At 37.4% G+C, this 26146-nt stretch overlaps 1 protein-coding gene and 1 long non-coding RNA gene across 3 annotated transcripts; one reads left to right on the top strand and one right to left on the bottom strand.

The window, feature by feature from the left end:
* Nucleotides 1-799: 799 nt before the first annotated feature.
* On the bottom strand, nt 800-6180 carry LOC141277971 (uncharacterized). Its single transcript, XR_012329969.1, has 3 exons — nt 6045-6180; nt 5122-5290; nt 800-4461 (listed from the first exon to the last, which is right to left on the bottom strand). It is a non-coding gene; the product is annotated as an uncharacterized lncRNA (long non-coding RNA).
* NAA30 (N-alpha-acetyltransferase 30, NatC catalytic subunit) lies at nt 6061-25934 on the top strand. Of its 2 annotated transcripts, none has more exons than XM_019923543.3 (5): nt 6061-6188; nt 6446-7220; nt 11982-12105; nt 13867-13922; nt 22500-25934. In XM_019923543.3, the coding sequence occupies exons 2-5, from the start codon at nt 6447-6449 to the stop codon at nt 22635-22637; spliced, it is 1092 nt and encodes a 363-aa protein (XP_019779102.1). In that variant the 5' UTR covers nt 6061-6188; nt 6446; the 3' UTR covers nt 22638-25934. The 2 variants fall into 2 exon arrangements, with proteins under 2 accessions (XP_019779102.1, XP_019779113.1); XM_019923554.3 differs by having other exon boundaries at nt 13854-13922; nt 22500-22592.
* Nucleotides 25935-26146: the final 212 nt, after the last annotated feature.

Here is a 26146-nt window from a genome sequence, read left to right as displayed (position 1 = left end):
TGGCCAGTTGTTTTTAATTCTTAAAAAAAAAAGGATACCTTCATTCAACAATAGGGGACTAAATAAATTACGATTCATAAAATAGTTATCTTTAAATGCATGGGAAAATAACAATATTATTAATAATATAATATTAAGTTTCTTTACAAAGTACACAAATTACATACATAGAATAAGCTAATCTCTCCCACATAAAAAGAAATTTCATAATATATACTGTATTTACATAATACAAAATCAAAAGGAAATGCATTGAAGACTAAATTGTGATTATTTCTGAGGATCATCACATGTAAACTGCTTTTCTTCCTTACATTTTTCAGGATTTCTCTCAGAATGAGTGTGTATTACTTTCATTAAAACACCAAGGGTTATCAAAAAATTTCTGTAATAAAATGAATTCCTTTATGTGTAGGCAGTTGTTTCAAAATTTAAGACTCAAGGATAGGCATGAATATTTTTCATGCAGCACAGATACACTTAAAAATATTTTATACTGAATAGATTTAATAATGCAATGACCTTTAATGCAGATGCTACGAGGAGACACTACAAAACTATAATCATCTTAAATTTAACTTAAATATCCTTATGTTCAAAGTTTTTCGTATTTCTCAAGGGGAAACAATTTTATTAAAGAATATTTTGTGGACTTCCCTGGTGGTCCAGTGGTTAAGGCTCCGGGTTTCCACTGCAGGGGGCACAGGTTTGATCCCTGGTTGGGGAACTAAGATCCCACACGCTGCACAGCGTGGCAAAAAAAAAAAAAAAAAAAAAAAAAAAAAAGAATGGTCTGGGAAATGGCTTAGAAAGTAAATTAACGCACATATTATTATGCCAAGCACAAATAAAATGACATTTTAAAACAAGACTAAAGGAGAGGTTAGAGGCAATTAACTAACTGTATAGTTACTCGAAGTGGATTAGGGGAGAGGCTAACTTGGGCAGAATTACCACTTGAAATAGTCAGGCCATAAGCAGCAGTTCAGACAGCTAGTCTGGGAAAGTCCCTCACCTGCACCACCTATCTCAATAGATCTAGGAAGTTGCTTTTTCTTTTGCTTGAACAATAGGCCCAGTGATAAGCAAAACTGTCCTCCTCCAAAGCTCCCTGAAGTGCAAAAAGACTAAGGAGATCAAAGGGACCATTAGCCACTCCCTGAACTTCAAAGGTTTGTCCTATGGGAACTCTGAGAAGCAGCTGTGAGATTACTTGGAGACTTCCATTACAGTGTATAAATATAACATTACAAATATCTTGGTCACCATATTCTTTTTATTTCCTCACTGTGGTTGCATTTTAGGTTTTACAGTTTTGTACACATATTAAAAGGAGTAACAAATCAAAATATATTAGGACTAGAGACTTACCCACCCCAGTGAGTCCTGAGGCACTATTCTTAGCATTACATTCATATCGTGCTAAGTCTAGATTTTCAATGTCTTGATCATTTCTATACTTCCTCATTCAGAAAAAAAGTAATAAAACAAGCATTTAATTTCACATAGTTTGTGTTTTAATGCAATATTCAAACAAAACAATTTAACTTTCCTGGACTAGTTTCACAGACCCAGTCCCTGTAATGATCAACGTGTCTGTTCTAAACCAGCTTTAGGATGGAGCTGACTCTATGAATGGCAGAAGAGAGGAAAAAACCTGGATTCTCAATAATATCATTGAACCAACTAACCCTGAACTTCACCCCGCTTCTGATCTCTTTTACATGATCTAATTCACTCACTTATTTAAAAACTAGATTGAGTTGTTTTTTCTGTTATCTGTGGCCAAAGTACCCCAACCAAAGTTTAGATTTGATTATTTGGCAATGGGGAGTCACTGAAGAGATTTAAACAGGAGACTGACATAATCAGTTTGCATTTTATGAGGACAGGAGTGGCAGAAGTGCTGAGGTTGGAGGGTGGGATGGGAGACAGGCTAAAAGTTACTGAGGCCTTACTATGTGCTTTGTGCTAGTCTAAAACACTTTACATATATTAATTCATTTAACACTTCCAAAATTCTGTGAGGCATGTAATATATTACCCACGTTCAATAAGAGGAATCTGAAGTCCAGAAACATTAAGCTGTCCAAGACCACATAGCTAGTAAGTGGCAGAGCCAGGATTTGAAGCCACTTTTATTATAGACATTTCTTTATGCCTCCCTCCTACCCTCCAAGCCATAATCAGAAGAAGCTCATCTTACTCTCAGCCTCAAATAGACCTAATTGATATAAAAGTAAGCCCAGCCCCTTTCCAGTAATTGACACAGAAATAGGCTGGCAACTCAATTCTGGTTTGACTCCTAACCATCAATTCATACTGCATACTTCATAGGGTTATTGTGAGAACTGAATGGGTTACTGCTTATAACATACTTGGTATGGGGTAGGCCCACATAAACGCTAGCTACTACTATTATGATTGTAGACCACTATTATCAAGAAAAACAGAGAAGGAATGTTCAGAGAAGGAGGGCAAAGGATAGTGGTATGACAGAAGCCAAGCAAAGAGTTTTCAGTAGAGCACAGCAGGATCAAATGCCATGGAAGAATAAAGTGACACGAGAGTGGAAAAGAGTTTATTGGGTCTAGCCTTTATAACGGGTGACTTTTTTTTGGCCAACCTCTGCGGCTTGCAGGATCTAAGTTCCCCGACAAGGGATGGAACCCATGCCCCCTGCAGTGGAAGGGCGGAGTCCTAACCACTGCACCGCCTGGGAATTCCCATAAAGCATGACTTTTGCCAGAAAGGTGTTAGTGGAAGGGCTGAGGTGGAAGCCAACCAATTGGCTGAAGAGCAAACTTGCACCTGAGTGGAGACAGTGAGTGGCTACATATCTATTGCAGACTAGCAGTTTCACTGTGATGGAAAGAAGAGGAAGAAACCATGGTAGCAGGTCTCCAGATGGAGCACATTTATAAACTTTGAGGCAGTAGCTAGCAAAGGTACCATTGACAATTCAGGAGAGAGAAACAATGATGGGACAAGTCCCAAAGAAGACTGAAAGAGATGGCATCAAGCTCACAGGTGGAGGGAGGCATTAGTCTTGAAGAACTGGCCGTCTCCCTCCCACTAAGACTAGGGGGAAGGAGGTTAAGAGTAAGTTCAGATATAGATGCATTTATAGGAGGGGAGAACACTGAGGGAGTGCACCTATGGAATACTTCATTTTTCTTAGTGAAACGGTGGCAGAATCATCTGCTGAGAAGGAGTGTGAAGCAAGCACTGTAGTGGTCAAGGATAGCTGCTGCTGGATGAAGCAAGCCTGGAAGACAGGTAAGATAATTCTAGAGTGCTGTGCTGGGAGCATAGCTAAACTGAAAACCGAGAGTTTTCGATAGCTTTAATATGTAGGTAGGAATACCTAATTCTCCCCAGTCCAGTTGGAGATTTGTGAATCAGCCTGTCCATGTCTTTGGGCAGGTTATGAAAATTAGAATGAGGTTGAAAGTACTAGAAATGGGAACCATTTGACCATAGCGCTCTCCGGTTCCTCATACTCTCCTGGGGCCTCAGTTCTACAAGCAAAATCTGTGCCTACAATGGGGCTTGCCAACCACTGTTCTCAAAGGGAAAGAGGGTCAAAGAGCAGACTGTCAGCACTCACCCCTCCCCACCACAAGTTCAAGGGGAAGAATCAAATTGTTAACTAAAACACTTTACCTGGGAATCTCATAGTGTTCCAGGATTACAGGTGGTAAAACAATATACTAATATTCATACTTTGATTAAATTCTATAGCCCTCAAATTTGATACATGCCTTTTCTTTCATTTAGGATAAAACAAAGCTAAGGACACTCATATTCATGGCTTTATGTATAACAGATAGGATTAGTAGGAATAAGAACCACATGGCATGTAAAATAAAACTACACAAATGTTTAATTGTGGTTTGAAACAGACATATCTTTAAACATTGTATGTACACTTGGAAATATAGCTTTGTTTTGTACTTTTTAAAAACCATACATGGGATCACATTGTACTTATTATACATCTCATTTATTTACCCTTAAGGTATTTAGGAGGTCTTTCCATGTAAGCACCTGTGGCAACTTGTAATTTCCAAAGACGCCACAGCCAATACTTCTGGTCCCACATGCTCTCTAAGAACTTTGCGTCTCCCCAATCAAGAGATAGGGTCTATTTTCCCTCCTCTGGAACCTGGACAAATAGAGTGCAGCAGAAATGACACTGCATAATTTCTAAGGCTCAGTGATAAAAGGCAATATGCTTTTACCTGGCTCTCTCTCTCTGTTAGCACACCTGCCCTTGGAACCCAGCCACTAAGCTGTGACGAAGCCCAAACTAGCCCATACTAAAAGACAACATGGTCTACATGAGATCAAACTGCGGTCTCCCAAACTGCGGTCTCCAGCCAGCAACAACCATCAACAGGAGAGTGAAAAGTTTTTAGATGCTTCCAGTCCTCAGCCTCCAGTCTTCCACCTGAAGCCCTATGCACGATGGAATAGAGAAAGTCATCCCTGTTGTGCTCTGTATGAATTCTTGACCCACAAGAATCTGTGAGCATAAGTAGTTGTTTTATACCACATGCTGTGGGGTAATCTGCAATGCAGCTATAGTAGCGGGAGGAGTGCCAATATATGTCTGTTTCAATCTTTTAAACAATTACATAATTAACAGTAATATTCTATAGTATTTATGTATCATAAGATCATTCCTGTATTGATAGATACTTAGGTGGTCTGGAATTATTTATTCCTACTATAGGAAAGGCTGAAATAAATAAGCTTCTACATGTCTATTCGTGCACAAATGTATTTCTATAAAAACCTATAAATGAGTTAATAAATACATGTAAGATATTTAGGACAGTGCCTGGCACATAGTAACACATTATATTATTTTTATCACTATAGGTTGACCTTCTAGATAGAAGGTGATAGTACTTGCTTAACATCTTTGGTGACAAGGACCTTAACGGCTATCCAACAGCTACGCTACAATGTATTCTTTTTTTTACTTTAGATTACGGCAAAAATTGCAGTCAGAGAATTATATCCCTGAAAACATTCATCTGCTGCATACCTGCCCGGTTCTACATTCAGTTTAAAAAACTTAACTTCCTCAGTGTGCTGGTGAGTTAACACTACCTGTGTTTCTCTTATGAAAATCGTGGCTGTGGACCAGAGCGGAAAGAGCGGAACCTCCCGCTCAGGCGCGTGCGGCAGTTCTCTTCCCTCTGCATCCGCGCAGGGGGACCACTTGTTAAGAGAAGGCTGGGAGCAGGTTCAGGACACCTCTTGACTGGTGCTTCTCACCCTGTCACAATTCGGGTCACAGGTTTAGGAATGTGCTTCTTAGCCATTGTCACTCTCTTTCAACATCTCTAACTCTTCCCCAGGCGTGTTTGCAGCTGCCCCCGCACCTGTTAATCCCATTTACTTCCAGTTTTCCTGGGCGGGGTGAAGGGGATAAGGAGAGAGGAAGAGGACTACCTGTCCACTTTCTCTTGCTTCGAAGCGGCAAAGACTAAACCTAATTCACATTGCAAACGACCAGGTTTCATCAGTCATTCCCATATTTTTCACAGTTCAAAGTTTTTAACTTCCTCTCCTTTTCAGGGATTTTTCTCTCCAGATTTGCTCCATTTTTAAGGGACGCGGGTAGCCCTCCCCCCGCCCCCGGTCAGAGGTAAGGTTAAACGTTGTACAGCCGAGGAAAAGCATTTTTAGGAGACTTGTCCAAGGCCGGGGCAGCAGGCCCGGAGCGGGCGGGCTTCGCGACAGCACCGTGGGAGCGCCTGTCCCGCCCATCCTTCCCGGGCCTCGCGTTGCAAGATCCGCGGTTGAGCCCCAAGGCCGAGGACAGTGGGTTGGGAGCTGGTGACTCCAAAGCCCTCTGCAACTTCCCCGCCCTACAGCCCCACCCATTAGCACGCGGTCTCCCCCGGGGCCCGTAGGAGACACCTTCGTCCCCGCCCCTCCACAGGTCACCTCCCTCCACGCCCCTTTCCCTCGGCCCCGGCAGCCGGCAGGCAGGGAAGTGTCGTAAAGCCAGGCCCAGGAAACTTTACCCGGGGTAACAGCCGAGGCGCTTTACGGCGACGGCGGCTGAGTGTGAGGCTTGGCGGCGGTGGAGGCAGCCGCGGCGGTGCGGGAGGCGGCGGCGGCCGAGGAGGAAGAGGAGTGGCGGCAGTGGCGGCGGGGACCTGTGCGGGGTGAGCCTGCGGTGGGGACGGGGAGGGGCCGCGGGTGACAGGGCTGGCGGATGGGCGCGGGCGGACGGGGACGGTGGCCGGCTGAGCAGCTGGGCGGCGCTGAAGAGTTGGGGGGGGCCCGCGGAATTGGGGCGCCAGCTCTGAGGGACGGTTTCTGCCTTTGTTTCCCCCCCAACCCTGGCCGCCCCCCGCCCCCTCTATTCCGCGCTTGTCCGCCGGGTCTCATGGCTTCCCCTCTCGGTCTGTGTCTCCTCTAGGATGGCGGAGGTACCGCCTGGGCCTAACAGCCTCCTCCCACCACCAGCACCTCCGGCCTCGGCGGCGGCCGAGCCCCGCTGTCCCTTCCCGGCGGGGGCCGCCCTCGCCTGCTGCAGCGAGGACGAGGAGGACGACGAGGAGCACGAAGCCGGCGGCGGCGGCGGCGGCGGGAGCCTGGCGGGCGGCGAGGCGACGGCGGCGGCCAAGGGGCATCCGTGCCTCCGCTGCCCCCAGCCGCCGCAGGAGCAGCTGCAGCTCAACGGATTGATCAACCCCGAACTGCGGCACCTCCGGACGGCCGCCTCCCTCAAGAGCAAGGTTTTGAGCGCGGCCGAGGCGGCCACGGTCACGGCCACCCCCGCCGGGGGCCCCAGAGCGACTGCAACAAAAGGAGCCGGGGTACACTCGGGCGAGAGCCCCCCTCCTTGCCTCCCCAATAATGCAAGAACTGCGCTCCCCAGCCCCGCAGAGGCAGCGGCGGCGAGCGATCCCGCGGCGGCCCGCAATGGACTGGCGGAGGGCCCGGAGCAGGAGGAGGAGGAAGACGAGCAGGTGCGGCTGCTGTCTTCATCCCTGACCGCCGGCTGCAGTTTGAGAAGCCCTTCAGGCCGGGAGGTTGAGCCTGGGGAGGATCGGACTATACGTTATGTCCGATATGAATCCGAGCTGCAAATGCCCGATATCATGAGACTGATCACCAAAGATCTGTCTGAACCCTACTCCATTTATACCTATAGATATTTTATCCACAACTGGCCACAGCTGTGCTTCTTGGTAAGTGGGTGGAACGAAAATAGGGTGAACCCAGCAGAGAGATCCAGGCCGTGCGGGGCAGGGAGTGTGAGGGCAGGAGTGGCAGTGGATGTATCCTGCATTTCATAGTATGTTACGTGATGTAAAGTGCGTGTATGCACTCCTAATTATTTAATGAAACTGCTTTGGAGGTAAGGGTTCATGATCCGGGTTAACTTGATACTGATGTAAATGCAATAAGCCTGTGTGTTGCATGTTGGGGGTCTTGTATCCTGTTTACATTAGCTTATAATCATGTTTAACCGTCTTTAATTATCCTCCCTCATCCTCAAAGCACTTTGCAGTCATTTAATTTGAACATGGTTCTGTTCGGATACAGGCCTTATTAATCTCTCAATTACAGCCATAATCAGGGAAGAGTGTATGCATAAACATGTTTTGGTGAACATGATTGTCAGTAAACTTGCTGTGGCCACACTGGAGAATTAAATCTTAGAAGCGTATTCCATAATTATGGAGATTGTTTCCTTTTACTTAAGCAGGGCAGTTAGCAGTTGTAGCCAGCCTGCTTTCTGGTGCACGGTTGCAGAAGGTGCTACTAACACTTCTGGTGGCTGAAAGACTCCAGAAACTTGAACAAAATACCCTTTTTGGGAGTGTAGGAAACTGTGAAATTGTTAAGTAATCTAATTTTTTTTTCTTTTTTTAAAAGAAGCTGGTCATAGATATGCTTAAGTTCTAGTACTATTGCTGGCTTGTGTGTAATGTAGTTGACAGAAATTTTTTGCTTAATATATGAGTAAAAAAGACTTGGCTTAACCAAACAAGCTGAATTTTTTTTTTTTTTGACTTACGTAGTACTGGTAGTACCAAGAGTTTCCCAATAATATTGACCAATTTCAGTCTGTATGAAACCTTTCACTTAAATATTGATGGCAGGTATGTGCTTTATATCATGTACTCACAAGCATGTTGTTTCCATTGAATTTTATTGAAGAAAGACAACATGCTTTTAAGGAGTGCTTTATGATATGTGAAGGGAAAAGCCACTACCATTATTTGCTGTTTTAGAATTGACTTAATTGCATTTACTAATTCCCTGTAAGATGCTTTGACAATACTTCAGAAATCTGTCTTTTTGATTCTATAGCTTGGTAGTGATCTGAAAATATAACCTCAGTATTGTTGATAATGGTAGCTGTGCTATTTTCTGCGTTCACTTTGCTAAACTTCAGTTTAGTATGTTTGTTTAAACTGGGACCTATTTTATATTCTACAAAACTGCTCTTACAGGATTCTAACCATTGCATCAAAATAGAAGTTCTAAGACACGTCTGTGTCAAATGAATATGGGAAGATGGTTTTCATAGCATTATTATAAATGTCATATCAAATGCTATTATAAATGCTGAAGATTGTAGATTGATTTAATTGTAAGTTAATTCATAAAAGCATACAATTTAGTTACAGTTTAAATAGAAATAGTGTATGTATTTCTGTTAATTCGAGAAAATAGTTGTGTATGTGTGATGATTAGTCAGCTTTTGAGTTCTGGTATTACCTAGACCTCTCTCAACTTGTCTGCCATTTTAAACTCTGATAAACTGAGTATTAGTAAACTTTACTTTGATTTTACGTAGACTCCTCCCAATTCAACAACTAATTTGAACTTTAACCCTTAATAGCCAGTTTGTTTAACATTAAACTCTCAATATCTAGAAATTGTGATAATATGCAAGTGGTTGACCTGTAAGGTTTACTAATGCAAGTATGGATCTAGACGTATTGAACATAAAACAATAGTTAAACAATCAGAGGCCATTTGGAACTGGGGCCTTTATATTGGCGTTTAAAAAATTTGAATTTCTCATGAGAACTAACTTAAAACAAATATAAGTGTATGTTTATTTCAATTCATATTATTTTAGAACTATAAAGGATCCTAGAGATAATCTAGTTCAGCTTAATTTTTTTTTTTAATGAAAAAAAATTAAAGACCAGAGTGACTTAAAATGTTCGCATCTCCAGATATTTAGGGTCCAGAGATGTAAAGCTAGAACCCAGGTCTCCTGGCCTGTCATTATGGAAACAACTAAGAAGCTGAAAAATGACATACCCTTGAGTCATTCAGCCAAGATCCTTGTGTCACCAAGTTATGCTTCACCAAGTAATAGTTGTCCTTGCAGACAACAATACTAAGAGACTAGAAATCTTCAGAATGTTCCTGGTTTCCATGAGTAACCTGCAGTGGATCAAATGGAATATATGTGGTTGGACCTTAGAAAATCGCCAATACTTGACCATATTTGACTAACAAAAGTGACAGTTTCTAATGATTCTTCCTAATAATTGTAACAGATGTGAAAGTATGGTACTGTACAAATGGGAGGCACTGTCATTTACTCTGTACTTAAATAATTTGTCTCTTTTGAGTTCATGGTATTTTCAGTTGTTGGTGCCTTTTTGAACTTCTTAAACTTATTACCAGTGATATACTATAGTACTTCTGTTATTTGTTCTAAATTTAAATTTCCAGATTCCTCTGTTTTCCTATTTGTGATATTCTGGAATTTGGGAATCTGTATTTCACACAGCTTGTATTTTTCAAGTTTTATAGATTGACAAGCATTTGGCCTTGTAGAGTTAAATTTTAATCTTGCCTGGAATTTTTCAGTTCCCATCCTTGAAAAAAAGAACACATTTTAACAGCATGAGTTCCAAATTTATGTGCAGAAGCTTTTATTTGTAAAAACTTAACATGCAGTTCAGTGATTCTTGTAAGTGTATATTCATCAGCAATTTACAGAAAAAATACAGAATTGGCCTTCCTCACTAAACATCTTACTAATAACAGTGAATCATATATTGGGCTTTTATTTTTAAATGATGTGTACAACTTGATTTTTGTTCCTATAGATTCTTGATTAGTAAGAACTCAATCTAGTCTAAGTGAACTAATATAATACTTTGTTTGCTTATTACTTTCTTGTCCGAGGACAAAGAAGATTTGTTTGAAATGCCTATCCAGTTTGAAAGTATTGTCCAGTTATAGTGTGTCTAGTGGTTTTAATTTTTTCCCCTTTTGGATGGTTTATTAACTGTGAAATGTAGCTGTCCTATAATTTTGTATCATAGATTGGTATAGATTTCCATTTCTCCTAGCTTATGAGGTCAGGTCAAAAATTTTTTAATGTACCTCTCATCTCTGATATATGCACACACACACACAACCACACACATCTATTTGAAATAAGTTATGTTCAAATCAGAAAATGCTGTTCAACCAGGCAACTTTTGTATATGTTTCAGGACTTAATACAGAAAGAAATTATACTTTTCAAAAGAATTTTGAAAGAACCAGATTGATTTATCATGAATGAAAATGGAAATAACAATTTTAGAGGTTTATTGACCCCAAATAATTTTGGAATGTGTTGATAAAACAGAAATGAATTAGTGTGGATTGTTGAATTTAATATCCCTTCAAAGTAAATCAACTATACTTCAATTAAAATAAGTAAATAAAATTAATATCCCTCCTGACCTAGTTTAGGCTTGCGTGAAATGGATTAGAATTATCTTGCCTAAAGATTTCTCCACAGTTGAAAAAAGCTTTTTAATCAATTTACAGAATGATGAACTAAAAAAAGTCATAACAGATTCAAGATAAGAGAGGTATTAAGTGTAAATTGGGCTTTGCTTATTGATTTTTTTTTAACCCATTCCTGGTTTTTGTTGTTGAAATAGTTTCTGAAAAGTTAATTTTATTAAGAGATGATTTGAAGCTTTCATATTTTTTTTATGAGGGCTCTTTACAGCAAACAAGTATTTCTGTCTGACACATTATTAAACAATTGGAACTATTGCCCTTTATATTTACCAGAGTACAATATTTACTAGAACTTTTTGTTGGTGATGGAATTTTTGAAAAACATATTTTCAATGGTGATACTGGAAATTTTAATGAAAATGGAGGCTGATTAGCTTTTATTTAATAAGTAATCTTTGTGTGGAAGGCTGTACATTTTTATTAAAATAGAAAGCTCTGTAAAAATTACAGCTTTTGCTTTAATATGAAGCTTTGATTTTGAGATCTAGATATTCTGTGAGCTTTATGGCAATGACTCACACTGTCAGTAGAGCCCTAAAAATGAGACCATCGTATATCTAGTTTTTGTAGTCCTTCAATAACAAAAACCCCTTGGGTAGGATCTAAGGAATACCTTAAAAATAATCCTTTTTCTTTTAGATTTTTTTTCCCTGATCAAAATCTAACTATTATTCAGGTGTAAATATTATGTCTTATATCTGTCTTTCACTAAAACTTTATTATAATTAAATATAAATTTATAGTACTCTGTTGATAAGTTTCACAATATTTTGTGATATCTAATGAAAAGACTTTCTTAAAAAATTATTTTCACATGTTTCCCCTTTCCTAGATCTTAAACATGTAGCTCTTTATTGCAACTAATTGTAAGCACCTCATAAAGTACTTGAATGTTTACCATGTGGAAATTTGCTTTTTTTTTCCCCCTAGGCTTTAATAATGAGCCTAAGAAATTCATGTCCTAAAGAATGTTGTAAGATTTTAAAACTAGAACATTTGAAGGAGTTCTGGGATTTAGATTTCTGACACTTCTGTGACTGCTCTCTTGCTAGAATTCTCATTATTTCTTCCTCCCTCAGAAACACTGACCAATGGTTGGCTGCTGTTTCTGTGGGTAATTATGCAATACCTGATGGCAATGTATTCTTTGTAACTGTTTGTTTATTTTTAAGGCCATGGTAGGGGAGGAGTGTGTAGGTGCCATCGTTTGCAAGTTGGATATGCACAAAAAGATGTTCCGCAGAGGTTATATAGCCATGTTAGCCGTGGATTCCAAATACAGGAGAAATGGCATTGGTAAGAAAAATATTATGTCACAAAAAAATGCCTAAGTTATTTTCATTTTTTTTTTTTGAAGCAGAAGACTTAAATGTAAATAGTATGTAGAAATGAGCATGAAGCTGAGGGAAGAAAATTGATTGCTTTTATTTCAAAATATTTTCAAAATGTTTTAAAAATGAATTGTTTCCTTTATTACTGTTTAATTATTTGAGAGATTATCTTTCTAACAATTAGAAGGTGATCAGTTTTCATCTCCAGACATTTTTTTGATCATATCCAAACTGCTTTGCATTATACTAAGTTCTGCAGTTTTTAATAGCATTATTAGGGTGCTTGATCACAGCACTCAAGCAGCTGTGTGTACTTGGGTTAAATGGTCCTCAATCAAGGCAAAATTATGGAGAAATTGTTACCATTATTTAGTACTAGTCATCAAACATTATATTAGCAATTCGGGAAGGACCAGGAAAAAGGAGAATTGTTTCTTACTACTATTCCCAAACTCATCTCTTTCCTGGGCTACCTTTCCTGGCCTTTGCAGTTAATCTTATACTCATGGTTTATAATGGTCATTAGAATCATCTGGGTGGTTTAAAAACAAATGCTTAAGCCCCTCCCCTTGAGAATCTTATTTGTCCTGTTAGAAGTAGGGCTGAAGGTGGCTGTGATGTAAGCCTGTTAAGAACAGCTGTCATAGTGTCTAAGACCTACTGGCTCTTTGTTCAAGATGGAGGATCAGGTAGATAAGCACTTGTCTGAGCATGGCACATTCTGAGAGGTACTGAAGCTAAGTAAGTATTCATGAAAAAAGAGTTTGATGCCTGTACCAGTATTTAATTACTAGCAGTTTTGTCACTTGTAGTTTTTTCTTTTTAAACTATGAGTGTCCAGTTTAAGACTGCTTCACACAATCTGAGACATCATGAGAAGTCATTATGAATAGGTTTACTTAGTACATTAGGTTCAGCCAACTTTTCTTATAGTGTTAGTTTGCCACTAAGATGTTTAATGAATTGGGCTTGTTATACAAGCCAAGTTTGAGTCTTTGATGTATTAAAAAGAGCTGGTAAGGACTCATGGAAAATGATAGGCAAATTGCCTGGCTACTTCAGAGGGCAGAAACCAGTGCCTTGAAGATTGCATCCTGGCCCTCAGACATATTTTGTATGGCCCATGTAACATGTGCTTGCTTGTATTCATGGTTTGAAAATTGAGAGAGAAAATTTGGATTTCTTCTCTTAAGATCAGATTTAGCATTTGTTTTCCCTTTAATGTGCTAAGTATACCTGACCCTAAACTAGGATACAGACACACCACTGACGTCATTTGGTGTGCCCAGGCTTACTATAAGGTTTGTGGAAACTAACACAGTGTCTTGGGCCCACTCTGGGTCACAGCAATTCTGGTGTGATCTTTGGCAAGATTGGCTCAAAGGTCATGGAGTGAGTTCTTACCAGCTGAAGAAGTTCCTGGGTTGCTCTGGCCATATCTTACCTTTTTTCTTGGAATTAAACGGCATTTACACCTGAGAAAAGGATATATATCAGGAGATAGGTCTTTCAAGAGGAAACTTGTATTGCTATGCACAGGTCCTATTGGGCTCTCAGTTTTAAGTCTAAATTTTTTTCCCCACTTATTTGAGATAATCTGTGTATCTCATTCAGGGTAGAACCCAGCATTTGACATTTCTTTGCTTCTTATGAGTATTATAATTTAGGTATCTTTAAGAAACTAATTACATTTTTTACTTCATTAATACTCAGCTCTGTATTCTAGGTACTAACTTGGTTAAGAAAGCTATATATGCTATGGTTGAAGGAGACTGTGATGAGGTAAGTCTTCCTAAATGTTTAAGACCTTTTATCCTGGGCTGTATTCTACTGGGTATTTTTATATATAGCCCATAATAAATTGTACTGCAGATTTCATTGCAAGCTATTATTATACAAATGTAACGTGCTGAAAATTACATTCCGTTGAAAAACATATGAACTTTGACCTAGAACAAATTTTAAGATGATAATGGGAGCTAAAATTTGTGTCAGAATGTAAAGGTAAAATTTTAGATATTTTTAGTAAATGGTATTCAGAACTCTGATTTGTTATCAGTTAAATCATTTAAGGTAGCTCTTATTATAAACCTTATTGTAATTTACTTGTGTATTGGCCTTGGTTTCTCTCTAAATAATACTTTTTTTTTTTTTTTTTTCCTGTGGGCCAACTGTCAGCCCATATGAAGAACATTTCACATTTGAAAAAAATCTCAGCATTAAATAATAAGGCTGGAGGGAGGGAAAGACAACCACTTTTTAAATGTAGATCTATCTATAAATTAGCATAAAAGCGTCTTCTCTCTTCAGATTGTTTGTAAGGCCTGAAGGCAGGTAGTATCTTTGTATCCTGCAGCACTGTGCTTTACATACGGTAGGTGCTCAATAAATAATAGCGATGGTTGGGAATGTTAAGATTTACTATTATGTAATGTGGAAGGGGATAAGTATAAACTAGGGAAGTACAGATATCTTTAATATAACAGTGGTGACTAAGAAGGACCAGAGTTGTGCTAGTAATTTTATGAGCATTACTGCTAACACTTGTCTTTATTATTGGAGGGCAAATGTGCCTTAGAGAGTTCTCAAAATACTTGAAATTAGGTAATTTTTTTCTCAGACTGCAATAAGTAACTTGTTTTGGTTACTTTTTTTTTTTTTAAGTGGGGTTTTTTTGGTACAGAATTTATTCACAGTCACTAACCATCATTATTTGTGTGTATTTGGGGTGCAAAGTCCTTTCTTTTACCATCTTCACGCTTTTCAACTCTTCATCTTTCTTTCCACTAATAGCTGCTATTAATCTTGCAGTTTGCATCCTCCCATTTTCTAAGCACATGTGAATGCAGATGTTTACACATTTTTTTTTACAAATGAAATCACAGTTATTTTGCTATAACTGCTTTTTCCACTTAACAGTAACTCATGAACAGGATTCCATGTCAGTACAGATGTACAGCAGAGTATTCTCACGCTCCTTGTCCACATTCATAGTTCGTAGTTTGACAGATCACACTAAACCGTGGTTGTATGAGAAGGCCTACAGACATATTGGGCAGCACGGGGAAGACATCCTGGGATTTACGGATATTTAATTTTTTTACCCCGAATAAGAAAATTCACACATGGCAAAGGATCTCATATTCACAGCTTTTAATTTCAAAATGTAAAAGGTACAGTGATGATCTGTAAAAAAAAAAAAAGTAAAAGATACCCTGATTATCTACATCATTGGTAACTAAAATTTGAGTATAAAATTGAATATAAATTTTTTCATCAGTGTAAGTCCAATATGGACCATGGCTATATTGGCTTAGACAGCTCATCAAGAATAGAAGTCAGGCTTCACAAAAGCTGCTTAACAGTTCGGAGAAATCTTTGGGATGATAAGACCATGTTTTGATCCTCTACTGAGTAGTGTGGTTCCCAGTGAACAGGGATGTTATAAGGAGGGAGTATTATGTCCCTTATGAAAGCCTTTTCTGAGTTATCCTAGTTACTGCCTATGAGACAGGTAGGATGCTTTACTTAACTGATCAAATGTTTAAATAGTGTTGGTTTTTCTTTGAAAGTTCTGAGGAATGATGAGATTTTGGTTATATTGTTATAGTCTTAAGGTTAAGGCCTAAATTAGTGATACATTTTATGGTAGAACTATTCATTGTGGGCTTAAAATTCTGATTCATTTTTCTTACTTTTCAAGCAATGAGTTTTACTCAATCTTAGACTGAAATGGGTATAGTTCCATGAACTTATTTCTGTTGTATGGTTTTAAGTGGATGGTTTGTGCAGTTTGAATAGCTCTGCCTCTGGATTAGGGAAGTCTTCCATGGTTTAAAAAAATTGGTTATCTGTGCCCCATATTGTTCAGATAAAGGATTTGCTGTAGAAAGGGACAGAACTCTTGCTTACTCTTTATTAGGCTTTCCCTTTCCCTTTCATTGAGTTTTAAACCATATAAGCAACAAACTCTTCTGTCCTCTTTACCCTTCTAATTTTTGATGGTAGTGTGTTTGTTGGTTCTACTTCCTTATATTACCATCTCATCCTGTTTGGTTTGGTTTCTTTCCCCTCCACTCCAGTGTAACTACTTTGTATTTGCTAGACCCAGTAGCTTCTTGGTCTTCCTCTGCTTATTAAAATGCTTCTCAGTCTTTAAGACCCAATTCAGATATCAACAACTCCTTTTAAGTTTTCCTTGAAAACCACCTTCTGTGGTTTTCTTTACCTCCCTTTCTGTAATACTTACTATGCTTAAATTCTTCAATTTACTTGTTCAGAGACTGTGCCTTAGCCACTGAGAGCAGAGATACCTTTTCTTGTTTACTGCTGTATTCTTAGTACTTAGTACAGCATTTGTGATAGAGTACATGGTTCATAAATATTGGTTGAATGATCAGTTTTGTGTTTACAGTATCTTATCTATGCCTCTTTTTTTGGGGGGGTGGACTTTTGAATTTCGATTTGTCTATTTTTTCATTAAAAAAATTGTTTTTTAGTTCTTTTCTTTTTTTAGTTTTATTTTTTTATACAGCAGGTTATTAGTTATCTATTTTATACATATTAGTGTATATATGTCAATCCCCATCTCCCAGTCTAATTAGTTTTTAACTTGTCTTTCTCTCTAAGCTTCTAAGAACAGCAATCGTCTTTTTTTGTGTGTGTGTACATAAAAAAAATATCTGAAAAAAATATATATCTGCAGGGTTAACCAAGTTATTAAAGTACCCTTTGATAAAGCAATTATATATAAAAATAGTTTTGTATATAATTCATGGTTCTGAGGAAAACTTTGAAATTATAATTCTCCAAGAATACAATGACCAAATTATAAAATAACTGACATGTGATGTTACTTTCATTAAGTTAGGTCAATCTTCCTTTCTTTTAAAGTGTTAAGAAATTTTGACAAATTATCAGAAAGACATTTGTGAAGGGTTTTAAATTACATCTTCTACTGCTTAGGTCGTGCTGCTGTTTTTTCAATCTTAGAGAGATTTTTGAATCTATGAGCCTATTAAGAGAGATACATTTGGAAATCTCTATGAAGCTTTACTGTACACATCCAGTCAATTTTTACTTTCTGTTCTGTTTGCAGAATTTATTTATGACCTTGAGTCATGTTTATATTGCTTTTGGTTGCCACTTGTCATTTTAAGATAAATTCAGAGTGAATTAAACTGAGGTTAGTTGAAATGTAGATCTGTACATTTCACAGAGTTGAAATGTAGATCTTGCTTTTGCCCAAGTAACAATGGTATTATTCTTCTGGTCTAATAGATCTTTTCATTTTGCCTTTACTATGACTTTCCTAACTTTTTATATCAGAATTAGACATGTTTAAACAGCGTAGCTAAAGATCTTTTCCATTTTGTGTATATTTGGATCTGACTAAAAAGTTATAGCATCAGAAAAAGAAACAGGTGGATTCATTACTTCATGAGTAAGAAATGCATTACCTGTATTGCTAAACTAGCTTGAATTTGGTTACTCCTCTATGTGGTCTGGCTGCCAAACATTTAGTGGCTACTAGGAGAAGCTTCTTGAGCTTGGGTTTTACATTAGGGGAGACAGTAAGAAAAATATATACAAATAACATGAATGAGTTTTCTTGTGTACCTAAAATAATGAACCCACATGGTGGCCATTTACTTTTATGTACTTTTTTGGGAAATAAATTAGAATGAATGGAGCAGCATGATGAACAGTACTTTTTAAGCTGTAGATGTCCCTGAAATGTTCACCTCTGGAAATTTAAATTTCAAAATTTTTTTTAGATTTATGGTATGGTTACTACGATATTAATACTCAGAACTAACTCATAAATGATGAAAATATACTGGAATCAGAATTTCTTAATGGAGGTTAAGTGTGCAGTATGTGACCTTAAAACATTTTTAGTTGACCAGCATCTTCCTATTTTCGTCTATCCCCAGCCCCTTGGAGCCACCATTCTACACTCGGCTTCTATTAAGTTTGACTGTTTTAGTTTCTGTATATAAGTGAGATCACGCAGTATTTGTTTTTCTATGTTTGATGCATTTCACTTAGGGTAATGCCCTCCAGGTTCACCCGTGTTGTCACACTGGCAGCACGCACCACTTTATCCATCCATTTGTTGATGAACATTTAGGTTGTTTCCTTATCTTGGCTACTGTGATAATGCTGTAATGAACATGGGGACCTCTTTGAGGTCCTGATTTTACTTTCTTTGGTTGTATACCCAGAAGTGTGATTGCTGGATCATATGATAGTTCTATTTTTAATTTTAAGGAACCGTCACACTGTTTTCCATAATGTCTGTAGCAATTTACATTCCCACCAACAGTGGGAAATTTATTTAAATAACCAATAATAAACCTGTTACATGTTAACAAAATAACATACATTTTATAGTAATGTACAAGATGACTTTTAAGCTTTTTGTGTTTAATAATTATATGTTTAACATTTTTAGTTTCATTGGAAACATATAGTTTGGCTGTGAGACGGGGCAGCTAGGTAAGGAACAGAGTAAAATGGAATTATTTAAACTGTAAGGATTTTTGGTTGAGTAGTTTGGCCTAGTTAAAGATCTGGATATGATAAGCCTGGGTTCTAGATCCATCTTCTGTCGATATAGTTGTGTGATTATAGGAAAGTCATTTAACTTCTTAAATCTGTCTCTTTGTGCAATGTAATGGTGGTTCTGATCTTAAAGGGATGTTATGAAGAGCAGTAAAATTGTTCAGTCAGATTGTCGGTGTAAGGCCTGTGAGGTGCTAGACAATAAAATAGTGCTTGCCGTCCCTCCAGGAGCTCCTAGCCTGTAATATTAAAAAAGGTTTTCTAAACTGTAATGGTTTGGCTCATCCTGACAATGGTTTGTTCCTGAGAGAATCCGTAGAACTTCACTGTAACCCTTATTTTCTGTTAAGTAGAATTCAACTTAGCCAAGTTTCTTTAGGATTAAAATAACCTTATTATGCTTTGGCTTCCTATATAATATTCCCATGATGTGAACTAAAAGAATAATTTTATAGAGAGTTTCCAGTATAAACCCAGATCCTCTTTTAGTATGTTTATAAGAATTTCGTAATTAAGTGTTAAAAAGTAGTTACTTCTTTTGTGGCGTTTTCTGTTGTGTCAAATAATACATGATCTCTTTGATTAGAGAATGTGAGTGTGCTGAGAGAATCTTTTCATTTTAACCAAGGTGTTAGCACTTTGTGTAATGTTTTTCTGTAAATTGGGCTTTATTTTATTAATCCGTTAGGATGCCAACAAACCTGAATTCAACTCTTAACTTACACGTCAAGTGTATATTTATGTAGCTATAGTTAGCCTCAGCTGTGTTTTGAATATTTTAGATTGCTGGATATTAATGAATATGGACCTGGATCCCCTTCATTATGTTAGATCTCCCATTCACTGCTTTGTTTTACTTTGGGGTGCAATCACAGGTACAGAAGAGTGGATACTATTAAGCTCTAGTTCACATTTGGAGTCTGGTTTATTCTTGTTCTACTGGTGGCCTTGAGTTTCATTCACTTGTAAGTTAGAGATATATCTGTTTCGTAGGGTTCTTGTGAAAATAACATTATGACATATGCATGTAATATGAGATAATGCATGTGAAATGCTTTACGTAGCACTTAGTAAGCCTTCAAAGAGTATTATTTTTTTTACACTGTCGCTCTCCTTTTTATTTCTGTGAAATCAGTTCTAAGTTTTGAGTTGTTGCAGCTTTATTGCTTCTCATATTGTTTTGATTTAACATTTTAGCTGTAATTAGGTGCTGGCATAAAACAGAATTCTAGGAATTACTCAAGAGAATAGTTCCAAACTGGTAAATTGCATTGACCAGACTGGGGTGTTCCAAACTGGAGGATGGCATACATTACTGAACATTAAATTCCATTTTTTTAAGAGCAGAGAGAAATTGTTGACTTTTTATTTTCATCTTGAACCAGTTTGCTTGCTGTATAACTTTTATAGGAACATTTTCCCTTGATCTTGAACTATTAATGACTTGGTTTTAGATCTTTTTAAAGTTTGGATTAGTGTGTGATTTGCTCTCATGAGTTGTTTGCATAGGTAATTGCTGTAAGATGATACTTTCTGTTTGAGTACTCTGGTCATTTAAAAGCGTGGCAGTACTTTCGTTTGTTTCCTATTTATGTAATGTATGTAATATAATGAAAGGTACTAAGGGCATATATAATTAACAAATGTTTAAGAGCCTTCTATGTGTCAAGCAGTGTGTTACGTGCAGAGGAAATGGCTGTGAACAAGGTACCCATGATCCCTGTCCTTGTTGGGCTCACCAGCTGGGAAAGATGTCATACTCATCAAACATTGAATGAAAGTGCAGTTGAACAAGGAGCAGTGCCAAGTGCTGTGGGGTAGTATGAAGGGAAAGAGATACTCTACCCAGTCTGGAAGTGACATGCTAAGGCCAAAAGCAAGAAGAGGAGGATGGGAAGAGTGTTCTTCCAGACAGAAAAAACAGCTTATGTGAAAGGTCTAAGGTAGGAAAGATAATGGTGGGTTCCAGAAACTTAAAGTTTAGTGTTGATCGTGGCGAGTAACGGGGGGAGACCTAAAACACAATTAGCAAGGTAGGTAGAGGCCATATCTTGACGGACCTTTTAGGTCTCTTTAGATTACTGTTAGATTGTGGACGTTTTCTTGAGGACAAAAGAGAGTCAATAAATGATTGTAAGCAGGGAATTAACGAGCATCACTGTACCTAGAGTGGGAGACCTTTGGGTTAGGAGGTTCTTGTATTTATAATAAAAGTTGATGGCAGCTTAGACTAGAATGTTGTCAATGGGGATAGAAAGAAGAGGATCAGTTTAAGAGAGATTTAAGAGAGAAAATTGAAATACTCAATGCCTGGATGTATGTAGCGGGGTGGAGAGGAAGGAGGTACAGAGATGACTCTTAGGTTTTAGGTTTGAGGCATTGATGGGATGGAGATCTTGTTACTGATGTGCGGAATTGTAGAGGAGTTGATCATGAGTTTTTTGGATCCGATGAGTTGAAGTACAGTCTTTTCTCTATTATTTATATCTGTTGCTTGAATTCTTGTCAGATTTTTTTTTTTATAGCTTGCGATAGAACAGGAAGAGACTCGTAGGCTTTACTTGGGCCTCTGTTTAATTATACTTTGCCCTTTTTTCCCACTCCAAACACCTCGGGGTTATAACATCCCGACAGTAACTGTGACTCACTGTGTTGATTCTCAGTGAGGTAGGTAGAGAATCAATAGAAAGGCAAATAGAGCTATGTATGTAAAAGTTGGGAGGATGGGATAGAGGATATTTTGGTAGGGGAAGGTAGAAGTAAAGTAGAAGAACATCACATAATAGTCAAAAGTATCAGTTCTTCATTGTCAGGGCCACTGGTTCAGTAATATTTTAAAAGACCCAGATAGAAGTTAATACCTCTGTTAAGTGTTGATATCCATAGTGTCTAGACATTCTCAGAATGTAGTTCTCAGAATGTCGTCCCCTTACCAGCAGCGATCCACATCACCTGGCAATTTTTAAAAAACGCAGCTTCTTGGCACCACCCCCAACCTACTCAGAAACTCTGGAGGGGAGGTGCAGCAATCTATTTTAATAAGCCCTCCAGGTACACTAAAGTTTTGGTACCTTTGATCTAGGTTTGGTAAACTTTCTCTACAAAGAGCCTGATAGTAAATATTTTAGGCTTTGCAGCCCACAGGTCTCTGGTGCGACTGCTCAGGTCTGCTTTTGTATTGAGAAAGCAGCAATAAACATCATGCAGACCAATGGACATGGCTGTGTCTCAATAAAACTTTATTTACAAAAACAGGCAGTGGGCATATTTCGTCTAAGGACGATAGTTTTCAGACTCTGGTCTTGACTGTAGACAAATATGGTAGTTGTCGCCAGGATAAAGGATGACATATTAATGAAAATATAGGAGTTGGAGGTCAATCTGAATAGTTTCAAGTACTGGTTTATTTTCTTAAATCTTTGATTGTTGATTTTTTTCTTCATTTTTTTGTCACACTATACAGGGAACGAATTCATCTTTGTTTTAGTATAAAACATATATTCTCATTGCCAAAAATTCCAAACATTTCACAAAAATCAATAGAAAAGAAAATGTCCCCAGTGTTCCCACCCCACCCTTGACTTTTATAATTCTGATGACTGTTTTTCTGGGTTCTTCCTGTACGTCATTAATATTTACTGTTTTCACCATCAACTTTAAGACAATTAAATGTAGTTTCTTTTTCTTAAATATTTGATCTTATTGTTTATAAGTGATTTGTCAAATTATGAAATTATAAATTAGTTTCAAATATTATAAAATTATAACTTAGTTTTCTCTCTTTTTTTGAAGGTTGTTTTGGAAACAGAAATAACGAATAAGTCTGCTTTGAAACTTTATGAAAATCTTGGTTTTGTTCGAGATAAGAGGCTGTTCAGATACTATTTAAATGGAGTTGATGCACTGCGACTTAAATTGTGGCTGCGTTGAGAAACTGACATCAAGGAACAACTTTCCAACGATGCAGAATCGACCTTTGCATGCAATGCAATTTGTACAGAATTGCTTTGCAGGTGGATTTAGTGATTTCCATGCAGCTCTTATCTGTCAGTGTCTCATTTGAGTGTCGCACAATATTTGTTGCACTTTGGCATGGCGCATTTGTTCTGAATTAAAAGAGATTGTTTTAAACTTAAAGAGTTCTTTTGGTACCAACAAGATGTGCCAGTTGATAGCCAAGACTTGTTTGTTCATTTGCAAAGTCTGCTGACATTGTTATTTACACAGTGATAATTTTATCACAGAACCAGGAAGTGGAACATGATTTTTGTTCCTTAAAAAAGCCAATGTAGATTGTAAAAATCTCTGAGTATACTAACATTTCACACGAAACCTGCCATAGTTTTCTGAGGGGGTGGGGGAAAAGCTTCAATTTTAGGTTTTATTTTTTCAATATTAAATTTCCATTCTTGAATATTGGTACCTCAGTGATTAGTGAATGAAAAAAAATGTTATGTAGGGTTGGGTGTGTCTTAACAATGAGTAAAGATAACAATTAAATTGCGTCTGCCAGTGCCTGTGTAGATAAGTATATTTGTCTTCATCTCTATAGTTTTTGAATGCATGCTACCTTTTCCTTTTCTTTAAGGCCTTTGCAAGCAAACTTTTGTTTTTATTTAAATTCTAAATTTGGTAATAAATTATTTCAGATTTTTATAATTTGGATACTTTTTCCAGGTGAGTGACAGAGTGGTTTACTGTAGAAGTCCCTTCTTTTCTTACAGTAAGAAGTTGAATCTACTTGGAAAATCTTTGAGAAATGACTCAAAAGGGATGAGAAAAGTTGATGAAGCCGGGAATTGCTGGGTTTTAGATGCACTTTTTTTTGAGAGTGAGGGAATTTTTGGAAAAGAGTAGAAAAATTAATGTAAATTGGTATGATTTTATTTAATCAAAATTGTTACTAAGCTGTGAGGAACAGCTTTTACAAAGTAGTTGGAACTTTTTTCCCACTTGGTTTGGATTCACATTGCTTCCATTTCTTAAAATGCTTCGCTTTTGGTTCTTGGTCTTGAAAATAAATTCCAAGGTGCACTGTATCTGTTTTAAACTGATTTTATTTTCTTTTCACTTACTTGTGCAAATTCTTGGGGGAGCTTTGCTTTATTAGTTCCCAGAAGAACTAAAGGGAGAAATGGAAAATTCTTGGAATGAGTTCTATAGGTTTTCTTAATAGCCATCACCATGTTCATTAGTTACATTGTGTTTTGGCCAATCTGTGCAATGTAATTAATTTTAAAGTTGATTGCTTTCAATGGAGTCAGGAAACCTGTGATGGATAATTTATTTGACTGGAAAACCTAGGTACCCATTAAAGAAAAGATTCATTCTCTGTGAAAAATGTTTTGTAGGAATGTATTGTTTTTTCATTAATTTGGATATGCTTTACTTCTGCTCTAGGATTTGGTTTGAATTTTATTTTATGGCTATAATTACTGTATTTTTAAAAACCCTACCTCCATTAACAGTTGGTAAAAGCCCCCTTTCAGGAAAGTTTGTTGCCTTTTTGTTATGTTTTTTTTTTTTAAGGGAAAGCTGCTCCTTGCTCAGTGTAGTGTCTTGAAAGTGAACATGGTGACAAGTATTTTTTAAATAAAGATACATAAATTTGGTGAAAATAAAATCTTCCTGTTGATGGGATCATTTATAGTTCCTTATTTTTAAAGAAAACTTTTTCTTTTCATTTTATATTGCCTTGAAAGTTTAATGGGCAGAATACTGGTTACATTTAAAATATGAAGACCACACAATACTCAGCTTTCCAGGTGACCATTTTGAGTGCGTTTTTGGTCAGACTTCATTTGGACTCTAGCACTTAGAGGAATACCAATCATAATGATGATCCTGTTATTCTTAATATGGAGGGAATTGAACTAATAAAATAGTTCAGTACTTTCATTATCAAATTTTATCTCACCACTTTATATTTGACTTGCTGGTTCATAGGTAATGATTGTTGATGAATGTACATTTGCTTGACTCACTAATGAGGACAGTTCTAAAGTAAATACATGCTAGATTTTTAGCTCAGCCATTAATTTTTTGGCAGATTGTCAATGAAACCATCACTACTGACCTTTTCACCCAGAATTGACCAAATTTTGCTGAATTGACTGGGTGTTTTAAACACAAACTTAACTGTGTGACTGAAAAGTCAAATGGTTGTCATATTGTTTAGCTGGTGTTTGTTGAATATCTGTGTCTACCTTATGTCTTTAATTGGGTGTGCAGAAATTGTTTACTTAAGTGGACTAAAATTTTATCCTCTAGCATGGTAACCCAGCACCAAAATTAAGTCTCCATTTCAGGTGAAGTAGCATCAAACATTAACTTAATTTTTGATATTGGGCTTTCATTTTTCTTATATAATCTTAAAACAGCTCCACTTAAAATTGATAGAGTGAGTTCACTTGGCTAAAACTGAGCAAAATTGGTGCAACTTTCTTTTAATGGGGTGCTGCCTCTTTAAGACTGACTGTACTATCCACTGACACTGGTTTGGCAGTTGCTACTGCTGAACATTTTTATACATGCTACCATGAAGCTATATATGTTAGTATTGAAGAAGCTAACGGGTATACTACCATTTTAATGTGTGGGCTGACTATAATTTCCCTTACATTAGGATGAAACTAGAGAATTCCACAGATCATAAACCAGACAGTAGTTTTGAAGCTGAAGCCAGCAAAAAAAAAAAAAATTACTATTAAAAAATTGGTTCTAATATTTTCTGCCTCTTCCCTAAAGTACCCTCCCCATTTGCTTGACAAATCTATGTAAAGAAGTTTGTTTGTCACATGTTTTAACTTTACCTTGCCCTGTGTTATGGTATTGGCTGACATGTATAAGACTGGATGTGTATATTTATTATGGTGTCTAAAAATCATAAAGTTCATCACTTTCCAGGAGCATAGATAAAAGCAAATTGGTAGTGCATCAGAGTTACTTTTCAGTGCACCATGACATCACTAAAATGAGTGCTATATTGTTATAGGGCTTTCAGGTTTGTAAAAATATAACCATAAATTATATTGACGTCAGATATGAGTTGAGTATCTATAAAATATCATGTGTATCTCAAAATATTGGACTGCTGTTTGATGACTGGATATTGCTGCATAATTTTCTTCTATTGTCCCATATCCTTTTGGAGAGAGAGTTTTAATGGGATTTGAAATGTGCAAGCTGTCTAAATAAGATGCAGTCAAATAAAGTATGGTTAAGTTGTGTTTGCATTTTTCTTTTAGATACAGCTGTGTGCATTTTATGTTCAAGTTGTTTTACTTTCACCTACTAAGAAGAAAAAAGAAAAAAATAGGCAATCTATTTTGTTCCCCACTTCCTGCCTTGCATCTAAGAGTTATTTGGAAGAAGTGATACACAATTGTTATCTCTCTCACCTTGTGTTCTGACAAATTTGAAAATAACAACATGAACTT

This window comes from Tursiops truncatus, chromosome 2 (genome assembly GCF_011762595.2).
Source record: "Tursiops truncatus isolate mTurTru1 chromosome 2, mTurTru1.mat.Y, whole genome shotgun sequence".
NCBI lineage: Eukaryota > Metazoa > Chordata > Mammalia > Artiodactyla > Delphinidae > Tursiops > Tursiops truncatus.
The sequence above is the reverse complement of the archived record's forward strand: the minus strand, read 5'-3'. Positions and strand labels throughout refer to the sequence as shown.